Below are 19,072 nucleotides of genomic sequence, written 5' to 3' on the forward strand. Positions count from 1 at the left end.
TATCTCACAGGATGACCTCGTCACTACAAAGAGCAGATGGCAGTATTAAGAAAAAGCCTTCCAGCCTTCCTAATCGCAGCTTATTGGCATCAGCCGACATTGCAGGTTGTCTGAACAGATGTTGTTTTAGGGCAGAACATTATTTTGAAAAGAAAATATCGGCTCAGGAAAACACAGGACAACATACATACTTTACAAAGGCCAACATACAGAATATTATAGTACTTAGAATAGGAACCTTTCCTAGGTTTACCTAGGAATTATTACTAAGAATATTACTCAGATGCTGAACAGTTAAAGTGCTCCTATACACACATCCTAAAGTTCTGTACATAATTGTATATATATATATATACACACACATATATATAAACACAGACACACATATATATATATACACACGTGTGTGTGTGTATATATATATATATATATATATATATATATATTGAGTCAATGGTCTTGAGGCCAGTGGGATGAAGTTCAACAAGATCAAGTGGTGGGTCCTGCACTTTAGCCACAACAACCCCAGGCAATGCTACAGGCTTGGGGTAGACTGGCTGAAAGACTGCAGAAGAAACAGACCTGGGGACATTAGTCGAACATAAGCCAGCAGTGTGCCCAGGTGGCCAAGAAAGCCAATGGTATCACAGTAATCACCTGGACAAGAAGCATGGGTTATATAGTCCATATAAACATGTGCAAAGTAATTCATGTTCCTTTGCGAATGAAGACAAACAAGGAATTCTCCTAGTAGAGGCAGTTTCTGAATTCAACTTGGTATGACAGCCTAAATATTTCTATCATCTCCCAAGCAAAAGTCTCTTTCTTCATCTGCAACCTCCAGTGCTGGAAGTATAAAACTCAGCTGTCACTCAATGTCTAAATAGAGAATTGCAGATCTAGGCCAGGACTTCCAAGGCATCACCTACAACTGAGGAATCCACCCAGTAACTGCAACACATTATTTTCTTTTAGAAGTTACAGTAGATAAAATGCCATCTCAGCCAGAAGCTTTTTGTGCTAGTAAATTACTAGAAGATACACTGCAAAGACTCTTCCAGAAGTAATCTCATGGTTTCCTTCAGAGGGAATTGAAGTATTCTTTTTGTCCTTATTGCCTACATTGAACTACAGTGCATCAGCAGAAAAAAGAAATTAATTAGACTGCAATAATACACTCAAATGATTCAGATTAAACACAATTTTCTGATCACAACAAGATATCTCAAGATAGCACAAAAAACAGATGGAAGCTCCAAACAGGATGATCAAGAGCTTCAGTGTAAGGAAGGCTGAATCTAAGACTCAGCTTGAAGCTTCAAACCAAGATACCAAGTCTTAAGACTCAGCTCCCAGTTAACTGTTTGAGACATCAAGAGTTCAACTACTCAAGGATGGAATAAAAAAATAGTTCTGATTATCAAATTTAGTACCTCATTTTCTTCTTACCTGGTTGTAACAGGTAATTCCTGCTTCTGAGAAGTATTTGCCCTGGAATTAGTCTAGTACTGGGACAGTTGAAAATACTGTCTGTGTCTGAAGAAACCTTTCCTTCCTCTTACTCGTGCTTTAGATACTCTGTATTACTTCAAGCACATGTAGTGAGTTCTAAGAACTCACAATAAGTGTAACTGTGCTGCAATAGTATGTAGTAATTATACTATACCATACATGCATTTTCTATAAGACTCTGAATTCTTCTCTCAAAATGTAGTAATTAAGACACAACCCCAACTGAACTCTAAACACTGAGTGCATTTTTGTTGACTTTGTACAGTATTGTTTCCAGCAGGGCAGAGTTGGCAAGTTCACAGGAACACACGTTCAGCACTGTATGTAAGCTCCATCTCTATGAATACTACCACTCATTGCCAATCAGATAAACTTTTTACTGTGATGTTGCTGGCTAACACTGCTTACAAAGCGTAACTCTATTCGTTTTAAGAGATGCTTGAAACAAGAAAAACAATAGGACAATAAAACCACAAAGCCAACCTTACAGAGTACTCCAAAACTTCAGATAATACGTAATATTTGTCATATAACAAGCAGACATAAGAGAACACCTTTCAGCATCCTATAATAGTACTATATCAGAAATAGGATCATTCCCTTATCTGCAACTGTTTTCACTGAACACAATTAAACCCTTCACATAAGCAGGATTCTACTCTTGCTGTAGCATCCATACTTTCCAGAAGAATAAAATAATGCTTTTCTTCCATAGCAAAGTACTTTCTTAGTAACAAAAAATACTTTTGTCCATGCTTAAGAGCTGCTCAAAGCCAGAAGGCAAAACACAACTGAAACATCCTAGAACTTCACTCATTATTCATTTCCAATCACTTCTTAACGCATTTATTTCTATATACCCATTCTATTGCTTCCCACTTGCTCCGCTGTCGCTATAAAGGATAAATGTTCACTTCTTATGGGCAGACTAAGATTTAAGACAGAACCTACACATATTCCACTACATTTAACAGAGTGTTTTGAAAGCTTTCTGCAGCAGGCTTAGTTTCATCTCAAAGTAAATTCGCATTCCAGGGCACTAAGACACAGCATTAAAATCTATGTCACCTACTTATTCAGCACTTCCTCCAGACCACAGATGTTCAGGAACACATGTCAATAACATGAAACATTTGATTCTCGGAAGAGTGCAGATGCAGGTCAGATCAAAGTCAAATGGCTTGAAGATACTGCAGACTCTTCTGCCTCTTTTTTTTTTTTTTATTATTATTATTTTTTAAGACAAAGTAATGCCATTAGGGATCTGTTCTGTACAAACCTAACAACTCTACATAATCCAAAAGCCATCACATTTATCACAAGTAAAATGAAAATTCCCACTCCAATTATGCTGAATATCAAACTCAACTCACTTCAAACAACCTGCCCTACCCATACTGTAGTTAGTCCACGAGGTTATTAGTGATGGCTACAAACCTCAGAACGTGAATTGACAGAAACTCAAGAGAATTAACAGAACAATGTCTCCCTTTTGTCCAGGAATGAAAAGTGTTTCAGACCTCCTACAAAGAACCATGTAAAAATGCTAAATCCCTAAAATTAGATACTTTTTTGCAGCAAAGTGCAGTAGTAAGATAAATGCTAATCTACTGGTTTAAAACTGGGTCCAGCGCTGCTGTGGTGGTGGGGAGGAAGGGAGAATAAATCTGGATGAAGTGTTTGCTCTTCCAGAATTTAAGTTAAACAACATTGATTAAGCTGAGCTCATACACACAAACTTACATCAAAACTGAGCGTTTCATTTTAACAAGCTCTCCATTATATCTTTTAACAAGTAACTCACAGGAAGTCAGACATTTTCATTTTATCATCAGTTTTTGGGCAACTAATCCTAGTCAAAGCAAGATACCAAACAGTTCAGCTGTCAACTACCATCACCTCACCAAGATAACTCAATCTAAATCAATGTAAGTGCTAAATTTTGCATTTCATCCATTCTGTTACTTCTCCCAACGCAGTTGGCATTTCATATATGTGGCAACTATCCTGTTATTTATCACACTTAAATCTTACAATCAAATTTCAGTGTAAGCTAAGTACAGAATAACTCCCTACCCAGCAAAAAGCACTTGTTGCACAAACCAAGTTATTCATCTTCCTCAACAGGAATGAAAAGTTAAAAATAAGACTTCACAACAAAAACTCAACCTCTATTTAACAGTTACAACCAATGGAAGCTCATACGGGAAAGGCACGTACCACTCCATCTGCAATCTTCCAGTCTGTACAACTTTCATATTTTTGCAGTTGCTTTTCGAACAGTTGTGCTATGGCTCGATGGACAAGTTCATACTGCTCCTACAGTAGTTTAGCAGATAAAAATTAGTGCACAAGACCTTTACAAAGAATTAATGGTATATTAACTATCGTAAGATGCACTTTAAAACAAACCGTACCTTCGTCTGCACTGCAGAATGCCTTTGCGTCCTCATTTCCTGTATTAAATTAAATACATTGAACTCTTCAGGTATTTTCTGAAATACAGAAAGAAATCCATTATTGCTATTTTTACAGGCAGTTACCTCAGTATGCTTTTGGATGTCTAACTTCTGCAAGTGCGGGCAATCTATTCCCTTCACTTTGTAGCTACTTCAAATTCTTTTATAAAGCAATTCTTCTCCAGAACTTGTTTTTAACACTCCATTTTGACCACTGAGAGCATTTAAGAGCATTCTGAAATGAGATATTCAATGGAAGCATTAACATGACACCTGAACATTAACATTTCACAAGCTAGAAACCCCTAGAAGATATTATCTCCATCTTTCTAAATATCAAGATTTAAAAGCAGCAAAAACGGAGACACTGGAAACAACATTCAAAATCACTTAATACTGAAATATATTCCAATGAGGAATATAGTTTAGTGCTTGTTTCTCCCCCACCAAAATAATAAAAACTTGATGTCAAAGGAAAGTTCCCACCAAAGCATAAATCCAAACTGTCATAAGAATTTTAGAACACAGACATTAAACAATTTGGAAGCTCAATCAATTGTTGCTTATGAAATGATTAAATGCCACAATTTTTTCTTATAAAGTTCCTTACCCCAGCTTTAAGCAAATTCCATGTATAATCTATGGCACAGATGGCTCCTGTTCTTCCACACCCTGCACTTTGAACATAAACAGGTACATTAGAAACTGTTTTAAATGGTTGAAAGGTGCTACAAGCTTTGTATTTTCAGAACCCATATAAAACCAAAAACATTTAATTCCCCCAACTATCATTTGAAGCTTGTTCCACCTAAACCTGCAACATTTTCAAATAAATTTAGTAGAGCAAAATTAAAGCTTTCAATCTGAGATTTTCGTGGCTGACCAGAACTGCAGTCATGAAAAACATTTTGATATTGACGTTCTCAGTGTTTCTTCCCTCCCACTATTCCTAGTTACCACTGCTTTAACAGTAGTGACTTTTATCAAAGTTTAATGACAGATATCGCTAAGTGGAAGAATGGAACACATTTAAAGAGTTTCCACATTTTTCTGCTTAAGCAGCATATCTGTGTTTTTTGCTTTTTATTAACGAACAAGTTTAAAAAAAAAAAGTGACATTGATCGGTAGCATTTAGTCTTCCTAATGGCATAAGCACCTCTTTTACAGATATAGTACAATAAATACGTATTATTACATGGTTGTGAAGTTGTACTGGCATTCAAGAAAAACAGAACAAAGTGAAACTACTCTCCATGCTAAAGAAGTTCATTTTGGGTTTAGACCCAGATCCTTAGAAAGACAAGTTAAAGCAGCATGCAGATGAGACAGATGATTTCTGTAACGCTTTTAGAGGACAACCAGAATTAACAAGCCCCTAAATACGTTTGTTGTTGCCTGCTGAGCCAAGGCCATTCACAGCAAAGGGCCCAAGGAGCTGGAAGGGAACAGAATTAGGACAGCTGACTTAAACTGGCTAAAGGGATATTCCACACCATATGACATTGTGCAGAAGGAGTTCTGAAGGGGGGAGTTCATCTCTCCCTCTTCTGCTGCTTGGGGGGTTATCTGGGCATTGATTAGGGGGTGGAGAACAATTACTTGTGCATCACTTGCTTTTATATATTATACACACATATATGTTATATATATATATATATATGAAACAAGTGATATGTTTATTATATAAATTGTGTTATATATATAAAATATATATGTGTGTGTGTATGCATGATGTATATAAATGTTTTCCTTTTCTCTATCTTCATAAATAGTTTATCTCAACCCACGAGTCCTACTTTGTTGTTTTTGATTCTCTCTCGCATCCCCCAGGAAGAGGCAGTGTGAGTGAATAATCACCTGCCAGGTAAGACCACAACTAATGATCTTCAGAATGTTTGTCCTAAGGAGGATATGAACGTTGTAAGAAGCACATGGATAATGCTACATCAGTCTGAGCCAAGTTTTGACATGAGGTAATATTCCTCCTTAGAAAACCAAAATAACAATTGCTATTTGGAATTTAATTAGCATATCTCCTACTAGAAGTATGAATTTCTAAAATGCATATAAACTTTAATACTAAATGTACTTGATACCTGCAGTGTATGCAGATTGGTACATCTTCATGTTCCTGGTATTCTCTCATCAAACTGATCATGTCCAGAATAGAATCAAAAGATGACGGGACATCATGGTCAGGCCAGTTAACATAATGAAATTGATAGACACTACGAGTTTCCTAAGGGAGGAGGAATGAAAGTTGTTAATTATAATGCTTCTTTCAGGAGGTTGTATGAAATAAATAATTTGGTGAGGCTCCTTAATAGCCTGGGCAGTTAAAGCCATTTTGGTATATAAAAAACCCTACAACTTATAGAGGCTAAAAAAACAAACAGGAAATTCTGAAATGTTTGAGTATTATTACTGCATGGGTGAAAACACTGCAAGACAGTTTGCTGAAGGAGTGAACACACCCCATGAACATACGGGATACAGGACCCACCATGCTGCACTCAGAAATTCTCTGTCCCTACAGTCTTAAGCTTTGAAAGGTTGAAAGAAAGGCAGAGATCATCAGGAAACCACCTCCTTTTCCAATCGTGCTCTAGTAACTGGAAATTTTCTGTCACGTCACTTAGACAGATTACAAAGTAAAGTGTGAATGCAAGTAAAAATTGCATTAACATAACTTAAAACAATAATTCAGGCCACATCCAAGATGGCTCATACTTGCAACGCAGTCATATGCACATTTACCTCCCTGGTTCAAGACCATATTTAGAATTCTTCAGGGTAAGTCTGAATTCACTGTCAGTGTGTTTTACATATACAGCATATATTCTTTACTATAGAGAGGATAAAACCTCAAAGAAATCCTGAAAAAAATACAGAAGTTAAGCAGCTGAATATGATTTGCATGTATGGTATGGACAAGCAAAATATGAACCCCTTCCAGTTTCTGAAGTAACCAGTTCTCAAAGTTTGGGTAACAAAAATAACGTAGATTCTGCTTTGGGGTTTTTAATCTTTTCGGTTTTGTTTTTAATTCACCATACCAGCAAATGCTGCAAAAACCAGAATTACTGTTATGTATTTAATTGCTGTTATGTCAAAAATTTCATAGCATGGTCAGTTATGAGCCTTCAGAAAACAAGAACAGAAATGAATTGCTCAGAAGTGCGTCTTCCTGCAAACACCCAGGAAGCCACAGCAAGCACAAATTACCGCTCAAACAGCACCACATTCATAATCAGATTTGACAACTGTTGTGATATCACTTATTTAAATGGAATAAAGTACTGCTAAGGAAAATAAACATGAGTTGTGTTATAATAATTATTTCTTAATACATCCCACCAAAAAGGATGACAGGTATTCTTTAAAAGAGACTGTCAACCTCTCCATTTTTGCAGGAGTGCTCCACGTTTGTTATTCTTGTTTTATTTAGCAAGACAAGAGTATCAGTGGGCATGAGAAGTATCCTTTAACACTGCAAAGCCCACTTGATTAAAAATGGAAGTTAATGGAATTAATTCTAACAAGTACTTATACTCAACCCCAAAAGAAGCTAACAGGAAACACTCTCTCGACAAGTTTAATTCAGTCTGTAGTCATATTTTCACTTTGGATAAAGAATAAAATACTTCTAGGTTCGCAGTTGCTTTCCAGTTGTAAATGCATATTAGAGACCACATGACTTTGTCTAACCAAGAAAAAGATAGTTTCACTACTCTTTTCTTATGTACTGTGGTTTTTAACAACACTTCTATGTTTGATAATTTATATAGGTACAGAATCATCACCTAAAAAAAGCCAAGAGATTTTCATCAGTTCCCTTCACTGTATCATTGTAGAGAACTTTCTAGGCAACACTAATTCACAGATAAGACCAGAATTCCTCATGTACTTACATTCTGAAATTCAAGTAATAATGTTCTAATGAAGTAATCTGTTCTTGCTTGCTCAGCTTCCTAAATAAGATAAAACAGGAATGAACAGGAAAAAGAGACAAAGAGATGTAACAGTACACATACAGGACATAACTGAAATCCAAACTCGGGGTTTGTTTTCATATTTTAATTTACAGTTTTCACATCTGTGATTTTCCTAAAGATGGGCAATCAAAACGTTGACTCTAAACCAACAGCAACACAGCTTGTTGTAAACAATATACTTGTGAAAGGTTTCGCTTTTACTTAAAATAAGAATTGGGTTTTCCAAGTGAATAACTTGCACCTGAAACTGTAAGTACAAGCACTACAATACTTTTGCTTTATTTCTCCATACATTTAGTTCATCTAGTATTCCTCTTCCAGTTATTCTTCTGTAGCACTTCTCTTGTGTAAACTTCAAGCTCTTATCAATCTGTCTTTTGATATCCGTTCCTCAGTCTTTTGATATCCACTATTTTCAATGAGAGGGGCATCTGAACGGGTTCTTGTCATTATCTTGGTTGTGGCCAAAAAAAACAAGTCTTTTAGCCTGTCAGAATTTTCAAATCCACTGCTGAATCACCAAAGAAGGTTTATACTGTCTATACTAGGCAATATTGTTTTACTTAAAACATCAGTAATAGCACAGACACCTTTGAGTCCATTCCCTCTAGTCCTATCACTAGTTATGTGGGAAGAGGTCAAACACCACCACACCAAAACCTGTTTCCAGGCAGTTGTAGAGAGCCATAAGGTCTCCCCTGAGCCTTCTCTTTCCCAGACTAAACAACCTCAGTCTCCTCAGCTGCCCCTCATGAGACTTGTGCTCCATATCTCCCAACATTCTCTGGACACATCCCAGGGCCTCAGTATCTTTCTTGTAGTAAGGGGCCCAAAACCAAACACAGTACTCAAGGTGAGGCCTCACCAGTGCTGAGTACAGAGGGATGATCAACTCCCTTCTTCTGCTGGTAGCGCTACTTCTGGTACAAGCCAGGATAACACTGTAAACCTACAGACATTGCCAGGAGAAGCAAAAGTCCAGTTTCTACTCTCTCTATTTATGATACCTAACTTCCTGTTCCTCAAAAAAAGTAAACCAGCCCAGTGTTACTTTCATTTCTTTTACACATCTAGAAAGCATAAGCAATGATGGAAAGAAACAGCTACTTGAATATTATCTGCATTCCTGATCAGCTACAAAACGACATGATGTAAAACTAAAGAAATGGCACAAAAAGAAGCAAAGCCAATGCACATGTTCCCCTCTTAAAAAAAAAGTCACAAGGAATTCAAAAATCCTGTAAAACTCAGATGCACATATTGCTTTCCATCATTTTCTTTTGCGTCTTTGCTAAAATTTGATATTGAACAATTGAGTGTTTCTTTTGTAATACAAGGCCTGACACAAGTTGAGTACCTACTGTATGCTAATGGAACAGTAATTCTACAAAACTCTTTTATAAAGCTGAATACTTACACATGAAACACGAAATGGTCCAAAAGTTACTGCTGCCTCTCCATACAATGGCCAGTAACGTTCACATTTTTTCTGTTGAAGCAAAGAATCCTAATTTAGTTTGTACATGATACTGAAAGATGGTTAACAACAGAAAGAGCAGACAAGATGGCAGTTTCTAATGCCTTGTTCGCTATTCTATTTCAATTGAAGCTGTCTTTTCAGAAAGTAAGGTGTCCTTTGTTTTGGTATAACAAATACAACAAAAAAACCCCACAAACAACTAAACCAATAAATACAGCCTGGGGAAAACAGGAATTTCAGTACTGCCTACACACGTACAATCATGCATCATACAGAAGGAGGCAACAAGAACTAATCTAGTTTTTGCCCAAGTTCAGAGTTAAGAATTCCAAAATGTTTTTCTTCCTCTTGGGTCTTAAGAAGTTTAAGAGATTTTAAAAGATGGATTGTTTACACAGCTGTATCAATTGAAAGGAAATTCTGAAGGGACTGGTATTTTGATAGTTGGCATATACCTCACTACGATGCACTTCTTTAACTCAAAATAACATGACCAGAAGCAGACCATCAGTTCAGTTCTGTATACAAAGATATAATGTGTATTCTGACAGAACTCCTAGATAATAACATGACACTAAGAACAGAGAAGAACAGTGTCATTTATTCTTTCTTCTGTGCGTAAGTGTATTTTCCTTCAGTCCTGGTGGATTACTTAGTTATGACATTCACACATACAGCTTTACAGGTAACGGCATGTTGTCCTACACAGTAACTGCTCACTCAGTTTAGTATTTGGTACACTTACCCTTCCCATTTCAAATTCTCGACAGGCCATTACAATTATCTGAAAAAAACAAATATTAGCCAGCTTTAGGTAAAAGAAACATCACAAATACTTTACTGCTCGCTTCTAGCTACTACAACACAGATACTCCTTAACTGGCTGCTACTGTAAGGGCTGATACATTTAAAGGGTTGGGTAAAAAAAAAAAAAAAACAAGAAAAAAAAAGGCAGAAACAACAGTTTCTTTGTTGAATCCAACTTGAATAGTAGTTAGAAGTTAACTCCCGACAATAACTGTTTGAAGAGATACAGAAAATACAGCAAAACAAGGCACCCACAATTAGCATAACTAAAAGGTGGATGTTCATTTTGTTTCTAATGCTGATTCTTCATCTGATTGTCTGCCCACATTAGGAGTCAAAACGGTAAGGTCTCCTGCAGGGGATGGAATTAAGCACTGACCCGTATATATATATATGTATATATATATATATATATACACACACACACATATATACACACATATATATATTCCATATATAATCGAAATTTATACATTTTATTACATTATTATATTGAATAATGACACACAGATGTTTATTTTGTAGTTTAAGTAGCATTCTAAGACAAACTTCTGCTAAATCACCCTCAAAATTCTTGTTAATAGCAGGCTCGCACAAGTAAAATACAATCAATGTACCATGAAATAGGGTAATACACAATTCCTGTTTTTAAGCAGGTACTTACAGCCACATTGTATTCCCATATCATCCTCCAGAAATCTATTACTGTATTTGCTAATGGTCCCTGGGTAGCAACATACGCCTTCGGCCCATGTACTCCCTAGGATTGCACAAAGGAATCGTTAATGTTTACAAAGGAAATTCATCTGCACTGAATAAAATCTTTCATTGAAAACTACGTAAAATTAGAATTCTATTTTTGATCCAACAGGGAAGGTGAACGTGAAATTCCAGTTGACATAGTCATAATTTTGCCGGTGACTCTAAGTGGGCCTAAGGTAACAGCTACTGTACTGGCAGAGACTGCAACAGAAAGCATTGAGTTAACCATTTTTCTATGCTGCAGTCCTGAAAGGTACCTATAAGTCTGCATTGTTTATTCCATATTTCATGACCAACACTGGAATACTTCTTTCTCTGTTTTAACATTCCTTTAGCACTCCTTTTGAAAAATACAAGGAATACAATTATTTCATAAACCAAAGATTCTGAAGTGTTTATATAAAAAGGTTGAAGACATTTACAGAGTCTTGGTCTTAAGAGCGTTAGGTCCAATTCCACTTCTGCCATGAACAGCAAGAGTGCATATAAGCATGCAGTTTGTCACACACCACGCCTCACTTCTGTTCTAAAAACAGCTTAATATCTAGCAGTAATAATATCTAACAGTATCAATTGTTAAAAATATTTCTATCTGAAGTTTCCTATGGTATAAAGTTCCAGTTCGGCTGTCACCTTAAAATGAGACTTTTCAATATTATGTTTAAACCTAAAACAATATAAGTTAAAATACTGCCCCATAAATGACAATAAATTTGTAAATTTATTTAAGCCACAGTAAAAGACGTTTTTTCCTCTCAGCTCTGAATCCTGATTTCAGGCTAAAACCCTAAAGCTGTGTTCACTTGAAATGAAAGCTTAGACCAGATTTTAAAACTGTAAGGATAATAATTCATACCTTAATAAAGTTTGCATTGATGTAGTCAGAATCTTGGGGGGGAGTTTTTAAGGTCAGTTTAACTCTGCTGTGATCAACTAAAAGAAGAAAATATATTTTTACAAGTAAGGAATTACAATGTGCAAATCAATATATAGTAGTACATATGGAACGTATAAATAGAATATCAATAAGACAAATTAAGCAATGAAAGTGTTCCTCAAAACTACATCACAGAAACAAATCAGTTAATGAAATCAACTTGAAATTCAATTGATAAGCCAAGTGGCAGTCACACAACATTATCACAGACCATGATAGTCTGAATTAAGAGAATGCTTATTGTATCCATGAAGCTGAAAGAGTAAAGCACAACTGACTGCCTAGTAAAAGCCGTGGGCAGGGCTTCAGTCCATCAGCTATCACAGTACGAAACATGCACTGCGGCTTCTTGTTTCAGCACAGCCCGACCTCTGCTCCCCAAACACTGGGCTGGGCACTTGGCTGGGGCACAGAACCCATCCCTGCTCAAACCAGAAGCATCTGAGTCCTTCATTTACAAGGCCTTGACATTTCGAATTTCCACACTGGCCATTAGGGACCACGCTGGAGAACATTTCCTGTAAGAACACATCTTTGGAGATCAACATTCTCAGAAATCTTTTAAAAATATCCTTTACAACTTAATTTGTTCCGACAACATCTTGGCTGGTACCACTGCTTCCTAGAAAGAACCAACATGTCATTCAAACCGTTTCTGCAATAAGGAACGATTTAAGTTAACACCACAATTAAAGTCAAAATCAAGAATGAAAAAAGTACCCAATAGATTTAAACTGGGGAACAGGAATATGCACAGAAACAGCATCTGCCCAAGCAGTTTCTAATACTTCCTGCTCCCAGGGTTGATTCCTAAGCCATAAAGCAGCTGAAACTCTATTAAGAGTCTAAATTAAATAAAAAACAAAGAGCAAGCCTATCCAAAAAGAGGAAATGTGAGTGGTTTTGGGATGTTGGGATGCTTTGTTGGTACAAAACATCACTGGTAATAAGTGCCCTCAAGAAATATGTGCTGTGTTAATTCTCTACTGCAATCTCTTCCAAAAAGCCCAAGGGAAGGGATTCCTTTCCAAAGCCCTGAAAACATGCAGGAAACATTTGTGTCAGTATGTGCTGCTTCCTACAAAGGGACAGGGCTCGATGAATGCAAAGGCAACCCTAAAATAAATACCCAGATAAACCATTATGACATACTACACCACAGTACACTACCATAGGTATAGCATAAAAGCATGAAATCTTTATAAATATTCACTGATGTCACAAACGTAATCCTAAAAAGTATTCTTAAATGATAGATTAAAATAATTAAAACTGCAGGCTAACGAGGGCTCCTATCTTCCCAGCACAGGAGATCCAAAATTCTAAAGCAGCTGCCAAATATCAGCACTTGCAGCCTCCCTTCAGCTGCCGCAGCTCAGCTCTTCTCCCATTTTAGCTCCAAAACACAATTCTCCAAAGGAAATTCTACATCAAGCTCCAGGTTCAGGAGATTAACTGTGTGTTTGGCTTTTTTTTTTAAGCTTTATACAAAGCTTAAAGGCTCTGCTCAGAATTACAAATTGGTGCCTTCAAGTAATCAGTGAACACCACGGTTACTTTGAGCATCATTAAGGACAGCTTAGTAAAAGAGTGCACACGGTCATTCTGCATTTAAGCTGAAGCCCATATCAAGTTAGTATTGAAGTAGTGATCTTTCTGTTAGCTGTAATCTTTTCTGATATACAGGGTAAATCTCCAATTAAGCTGCATTTGTAAGCTACCTTCTGGATTTACGAAAATAAGCAAAAAAACCCATACCCATTCTTCCTCAAAAACACCTTCTAGCTTTCATTTCTCTGTCTGGTCTCCCATAACTTCACTGCTGGAACTTTTCAGCGTTCAAAGATATTCTCACTTCAACTGCAGGTTTACCTTCAATTTTCCTCACCTCCAGCTTTGAGGTCTGTTCATTTTCTCCACTGTGATCTGTACATCCTTTCAGATCCTAATGCCTCATGTTTTCATTTTTTCAGATGTACTAAAGCTCATCCCCCTCCCTAACGACAGCCACTTACTGCCATAGCGGCTGTTGTGTCCCATGGAGTCAGCCTAAGTGCTACTGACTTTTTTCTTGTATTTTTATCTATCAATAAGCCTGCATGGAAAAAGCAGAATAAAGGTACTGTAACAACAACTTCCTCTCTCTCACTGTAACCATTTGACATCTTTCCTCACAAATTAAAAGAAAGCCCAATGACGTTTCACTGCTTTATTGCTTTTGAGTCCAGTGCCATGCATGTCCTCCCTTCTCACCATGGCAGCAGCCATTATGCCCACCTTGTTAAACAATCTAAGGCTCTATGGCCAAGCTGACCTCTGGAAGCACAGCTCCTAGCTCTGGAAAGCAGTAAAAACTCCATCACTAGAGAAACAAAACCCACAGGTACATCACAGTGTGAAAGGCAGAGTTTATTACTAGAATATATCTTGAAGCTGAAAGCTAATGATGCCTAAGAACATTTTCAGCTTCAAATGGATTATAAGCCTTCAAACACTTCTGAGAGAGCTAAGTGGAACAGACTTGTCATTAATCTTCTGGGATATGAAAAATGGCACTTGTCAGTGGACCAGCCTTTAATCTTGCTGACAGTTACTTGTATTGAGAAGCACAGCAAGAACTGCTGAGATGTGTGGCCTCACGAGATGCACGAAGCGAACTTGCAACACACCATCCTGTCACAACAAAATCTGTGCTAACTACACACTTGGTTTTAGAATTTAAAACTCTGCTCTGAGTCACATTTTATATGCTTGAACATGAAACCATTTTACTTGGGCCACAGCAAAATGCCAACAGAAGAGACTCAACACTGACAGCTCTCAGACACGGCTTGCGAGGTATGAACCAGCAAGAACAGATCTATTTTACTTCAACCACAAACAAGGGTTCCTCAAAAATTTCGAGATCTTATGCTGACATTCGTTTTCTATCATGAACATTTAAAAATGCATACAGTTAAGGACCCAGTAAGGTTCTATTGATATATACCATTGATATGGCTTGAGACCCAGCAAATATTGTATACCTGGGTGATAACTCCCCCAACAAAATACATACATCTCCACCCTGCCAAGTTAAAAATGGAAACTTCATGAAAATGATCCTTCAAAGTATCTCCAATTTTGTTTTTAGTTGTTAACTAAATAATGAAATTTAGAGTACATTCAGAGTAACGAGCCTTATCCTTTATCGTCCATTAACAAACAAATCAGACTTACATGGCAATATATCCTTGTATCTGTTCTTCTTCACATTTTCTTCCTTTTCACCAGTGGCTGTTGGATAGATCTTCTCCGTCCTGTATTTTGTGGATAATCTTCTTAATCTCTGAAATAAAACACTTAAGTTATACTTTCAAGGCACCAGAGACATGGCTTAGCTTCATTGATGTATATGGATAAATAGATCACCCAAAAAAACCTCTTCTATCCTTTTACAGTTTTCACCAATTTTTAAGCCGTAATTACCTGGCAGGTACTTCATGCTCAGCAGCAGTTTACAACCAACTTGAAAACACTCTATACGGAACAGTGAAAAAGCTGCTGGACGATGGTCATACAGCCATACTGTAATTACAAGGCACGCTGCCACGTTAAGGAATAAGGGCTGCATTATCAAGAATACATGTGAGAAACAAACATGTGTTATTCCCCAGGATTCACGCAGGAACATCACAGATCAGGCTGGCTTAAGAACAGCTGTTATTTTGCTACTGAGCTCACACGCTGACAACTGAGCAGGAAGAACCCAGCTCTGGGCAGCTCTCAGCTCTTAACACTCGACTCCCACTGAGTTTCAATCTCATCCAGGTTTCTCTGGTCCTCCTTTCAAAGCAAGGCCCTGCTGCTCAGCTATACGCTATTCTCAATGAAGCGACAGACAAAAAGTTTGCTGAACTCACAACCTTACGTCCAATTTTCTCACCCTGCATCTATTGCAAACCCTCCGAATTCAAAACAAGCAAAGCCTCTATTAATAAAAACCTGCCTATCCCTTCCTGCAACGCAGGAAATAAAAGCAATACAGATTCATTCATCCCACTCAAGTTACACACTTACAACCTTAAACTGAGGAGGAAAGAAAGTACTTAATCTCATACTGAATTGACATACAGATTTAAAAAGGAACCTGATGGCCTCGAAAAGAAAATGCTGGCTTCCAGCTAACACTGGGTAGCTGCTAAACAGTCACTATCATCACTGCCAGGGTAGCAGCACACAGAACAGGCTTCAGGAAGACAGGATTTTAAAGGTCAATATTTCCAGTATTTGATGGCAGATGAAGCCACTGAATGCTAGGAAGAGGAATGGAATTAGCACACTGAGTTGTTTTCTTTTGTAATGTTAGGTGGGACAGAAAGCCTGACCAAATGCTGATCCAAGAGCTAAATATATTACCTGAAAAGATTATACAGCAAATAGAAAGACTTGATTCTTGAGAAGGAATATTAACAGCGGCAGGCAAGATTCCATGCAGACCATGCCAACCTCTGCAACACTAAAAACAACTTCACCACTTGTATGTATACAGTAAACAATTGGAGAACCCCAGTTTATAACTTGGTACAGACAAAGAATACAGGGGAATGGTGAACCATAGAATCACAGAACCACATGGGTTGGAAAGGACCTCACAAGAGCACCCAGTTCCAGCCCTCTGTCATGGGTCAGGGATACTCCCATTGGATCAGGCAAAACAGAGTGGAAAGCAGGACAAGCACATGCCAGCTCTGAGGCAAACATCAGGAAAGAAACGTGGCAGAATATGTATCACTGTTCCTATTTGGATTCATTCTTTTCTATTTGTCTGCTGTTTTGTGACATGGCTAATAGCAGGGTAAGTAAACACAGTCATGAGAGCAACCAAAAAAGAATAAGTATCTTCATGCTTCTTTAGTATTCTGAGCTACACAGAATAGTACCTACTTTACGCTTTGGAAAGGGAAGATTTGACTTAAAAGTAAGGAAGGAATTCTGAAAACTGAGCCTTGAATCACCGACCCAGGAGGAGTGCTGGACCACAGCAGCAGAATTCACACTGCATGCAAAAGGAGGCTCCTGCACAAAGGCACCGCAGCGAGCACACACTGCCTGCTTCTGCTTCAGGGTGTGAGAGATGCAGCGCTTCCTAGGCTACAGCCTGGAGTGACCAGAGCAAGGGGAATGTGCTCGGTGACAGAACGGGGTAATGGCAGGGCAGAGAAAGAAAGAATTTTGTTCAGACTACGTTAAATCAATGAAAGATATCCAACGAGCTCCGTCACGGTTTCCTTTCATGCTAATTCATCATACAGAGCTGCCTGCAATACAAAGCAACGTTCACTTAGGCTAAGTGAGGCAGTGGAACTGCCAGGACACACACAGGGACACAGAGCAGCCCTGCAGCCCTTCCACGCTCACCACAACAGCTATTCCAGCACCTCAGAAACCTTCATTCACATCTTCCTTTAAGAATAAAATTGACAAAAAGTAACCAAACATTTGCTGTTCTGACTGTACCTAAGGAACAGCACACAACAGTGTTAAACTCAGCTGCCAGAGTGTTCCAAGGCTTCCACAGCCCATTTGCCACATGATAACAAGCAACAGTCACAGGCTTCGCAGGTTCTGTATGGACATCTGTGGCAGCACTGATCACACAAGAACGTATTTTGCTTCTCAGAATTCACTTCAATGTATCAAATACTCAAAAAATTTGAACACTGAAGAAAATCTTCTATAATAATTCTCTTAATAGTCGAAGCATAAAATGACACCAGGACACGCTTGAAGAGATGTATTAACGCACTCATTTCCTAAGACAGCTCTTTCCAGCATAAGCTTAACATTTCTTTGTGCTTACTGGCAGGCAGGGGAAGAAAAACACGTGCATTATATGTTCAGCTGTGCTCTCCTCCTAGTAATTTAATACATGTTACTAGAGCAGAATAGAATTGCCAGACCTTGGAAAATACACCTGTAAGGAACCCTCCCAAAACCATCCTGGTTCTGCGAGTATTTTAGCCTGCAGTCCTTCCAAATCTAACTGCTGTCTCCCCACATCACTTTCTGACCACTCAGTGCTCTGGGAAACTCCATGGCAAGGTGATATGAATGAACTCAGCTGCAGTTTGGACGCTCAGCAGAGCCCTGGGTACCTCTGCAGCTCTGTGCACAGGAAGGCACAAACACACACACAGACCTGGTGCCTTTTGTCAGTGCCAGCACAGGACGCATGGGGCATTTCTGGGAGTACGTCTGTTCCCACCGAGTCCTGGGAGCATTTCAAAACCAGCCCCTGTTTATGGCAAATGTCAGTGTTTTCCCAGTTATTCCTGTCAGCTCGCAAAGAACTATTTGAGAATTTCTAGACTTTGTGCTGCAAGGAAAAAGCTTTCCCAAACACTAACTATAAACAATGACAGGAAAATGATCCAATTCTATTAAAAAAAGAAGTTTCATTGCATCTCAACACTTCCGCGTGGCTTTGGCTGCAAGGAATAGTTCAGACTGAACCCATTTCTCTGAAATGAAGCCCTGAAACAGGATTGTGTTGTGGTTCCAGGCAGCTAAGACAGATTGCAAACCAAACTGATAGGAAGAACCAAACTTCTGCAGGAGCCCATCCTACCTCAGCTCTCCCTTCTGGCAATACCCACTGACACTTAAACTCTGGGCACTCTGCTGAAGTGATTAATAGACGGGACTGACATAGAGAATCTTCTGGGAGTTCAGACTTCTGTATCTCACTGCAGGAAGACATCTGGAAACTACCAGTGTGTTCAAAGAAGCTTGTGTGAGCCCTATAAAAGTCCCTCTACAATAAGGTAGTGAACTGGGATCCGCACTGTTCCAGTATCAGGTGGCACATTGCATTGTGTTATCTTAACTTGGTTGTTCTTCCAGAGGAGTTCATGTTACTGCATCATTTAGAGATTTAAATTCAGTAAAGAAGCATTAGTCAAGGCAGACAGTGCACACAAGGAAACTCCCTGCTTAAAGGAGATAAAGCAAAACACCGAGCTATTCAACTCCACTATCCTGCATTACGTTACTAACATACAATTTAAGATATTTTTACAAGCTCTGCAGCATTTTCATTCACATGTTCAAACCGAGGGTGTGATTTTTCTGCTCCTG

At 38.2% G+C, this 19,072-nt stretch overlaps 1 protein-coding gene across 1 annotated transcript in view; it reads right to left on the reverse strand.

The window, feature by feature from the left end:
- PTPN12 (protein tyrosine phosphatase non-receptor type 12) overlaps positions 1-19,072 on the reverse strand; it is a 57,820-nt gene that overhangs the window by 17,043 nt on the left and 21,705 nt on the right. Inside the window, exons 2-11 of the mRNA XM_015882843.2 lie at positions 15,173-15,281; positions 11,873-11,949; positions 10,919-11,014; positions 10,193-10,231; positions 9,385-9,456; positions 7,884-7,943; positions 6,069-6,211; positions 4,582-4,648; positions 3,930-4,007; positions 3,733-3,831 (exon numbers count right to left, since the gene is read on the reverse strand). Coding sequence (XP_015738329.1) covers positions 3,733-3,831; positions 3,930-4,007; positions 4,582-4,648; positions 6,069-6,211; positions 7,884-7,943; positions 9,385-9,456; positions 10,193-10,231; positions 10,919-11,014; positions 11,873-11,949; positions 15,173-15,281 — 840 coding nt within the window. The remainder of the gene's footprint in view (positions 1-3,732; positions 3,832-3,929; positions 4,008-4,581; positions 4,649-6,068; positions 6,212-7,883; positions 7,944-9,384; positions 9,457-10,192; positions 10,232-10,918; positions 11,015-11,872; positions 11,950-15,172; positions 15,282-19,072) is intronic.

This window comes from Coturnix japonica, chromosome 1 (assembly GCF_001577835.2).
Source record: "Coturnix japonica isolate 7356 chromosome 1, Coturnix japonica 2.1, whole genome shotgun sequence".
Taxonomy (NCBI): domain Eukaryota; kingdom Metazoa; phylum Chordata; class Aves; order Galliformes; family Phasianidae; genus Coturnix; species Coturnix japonica.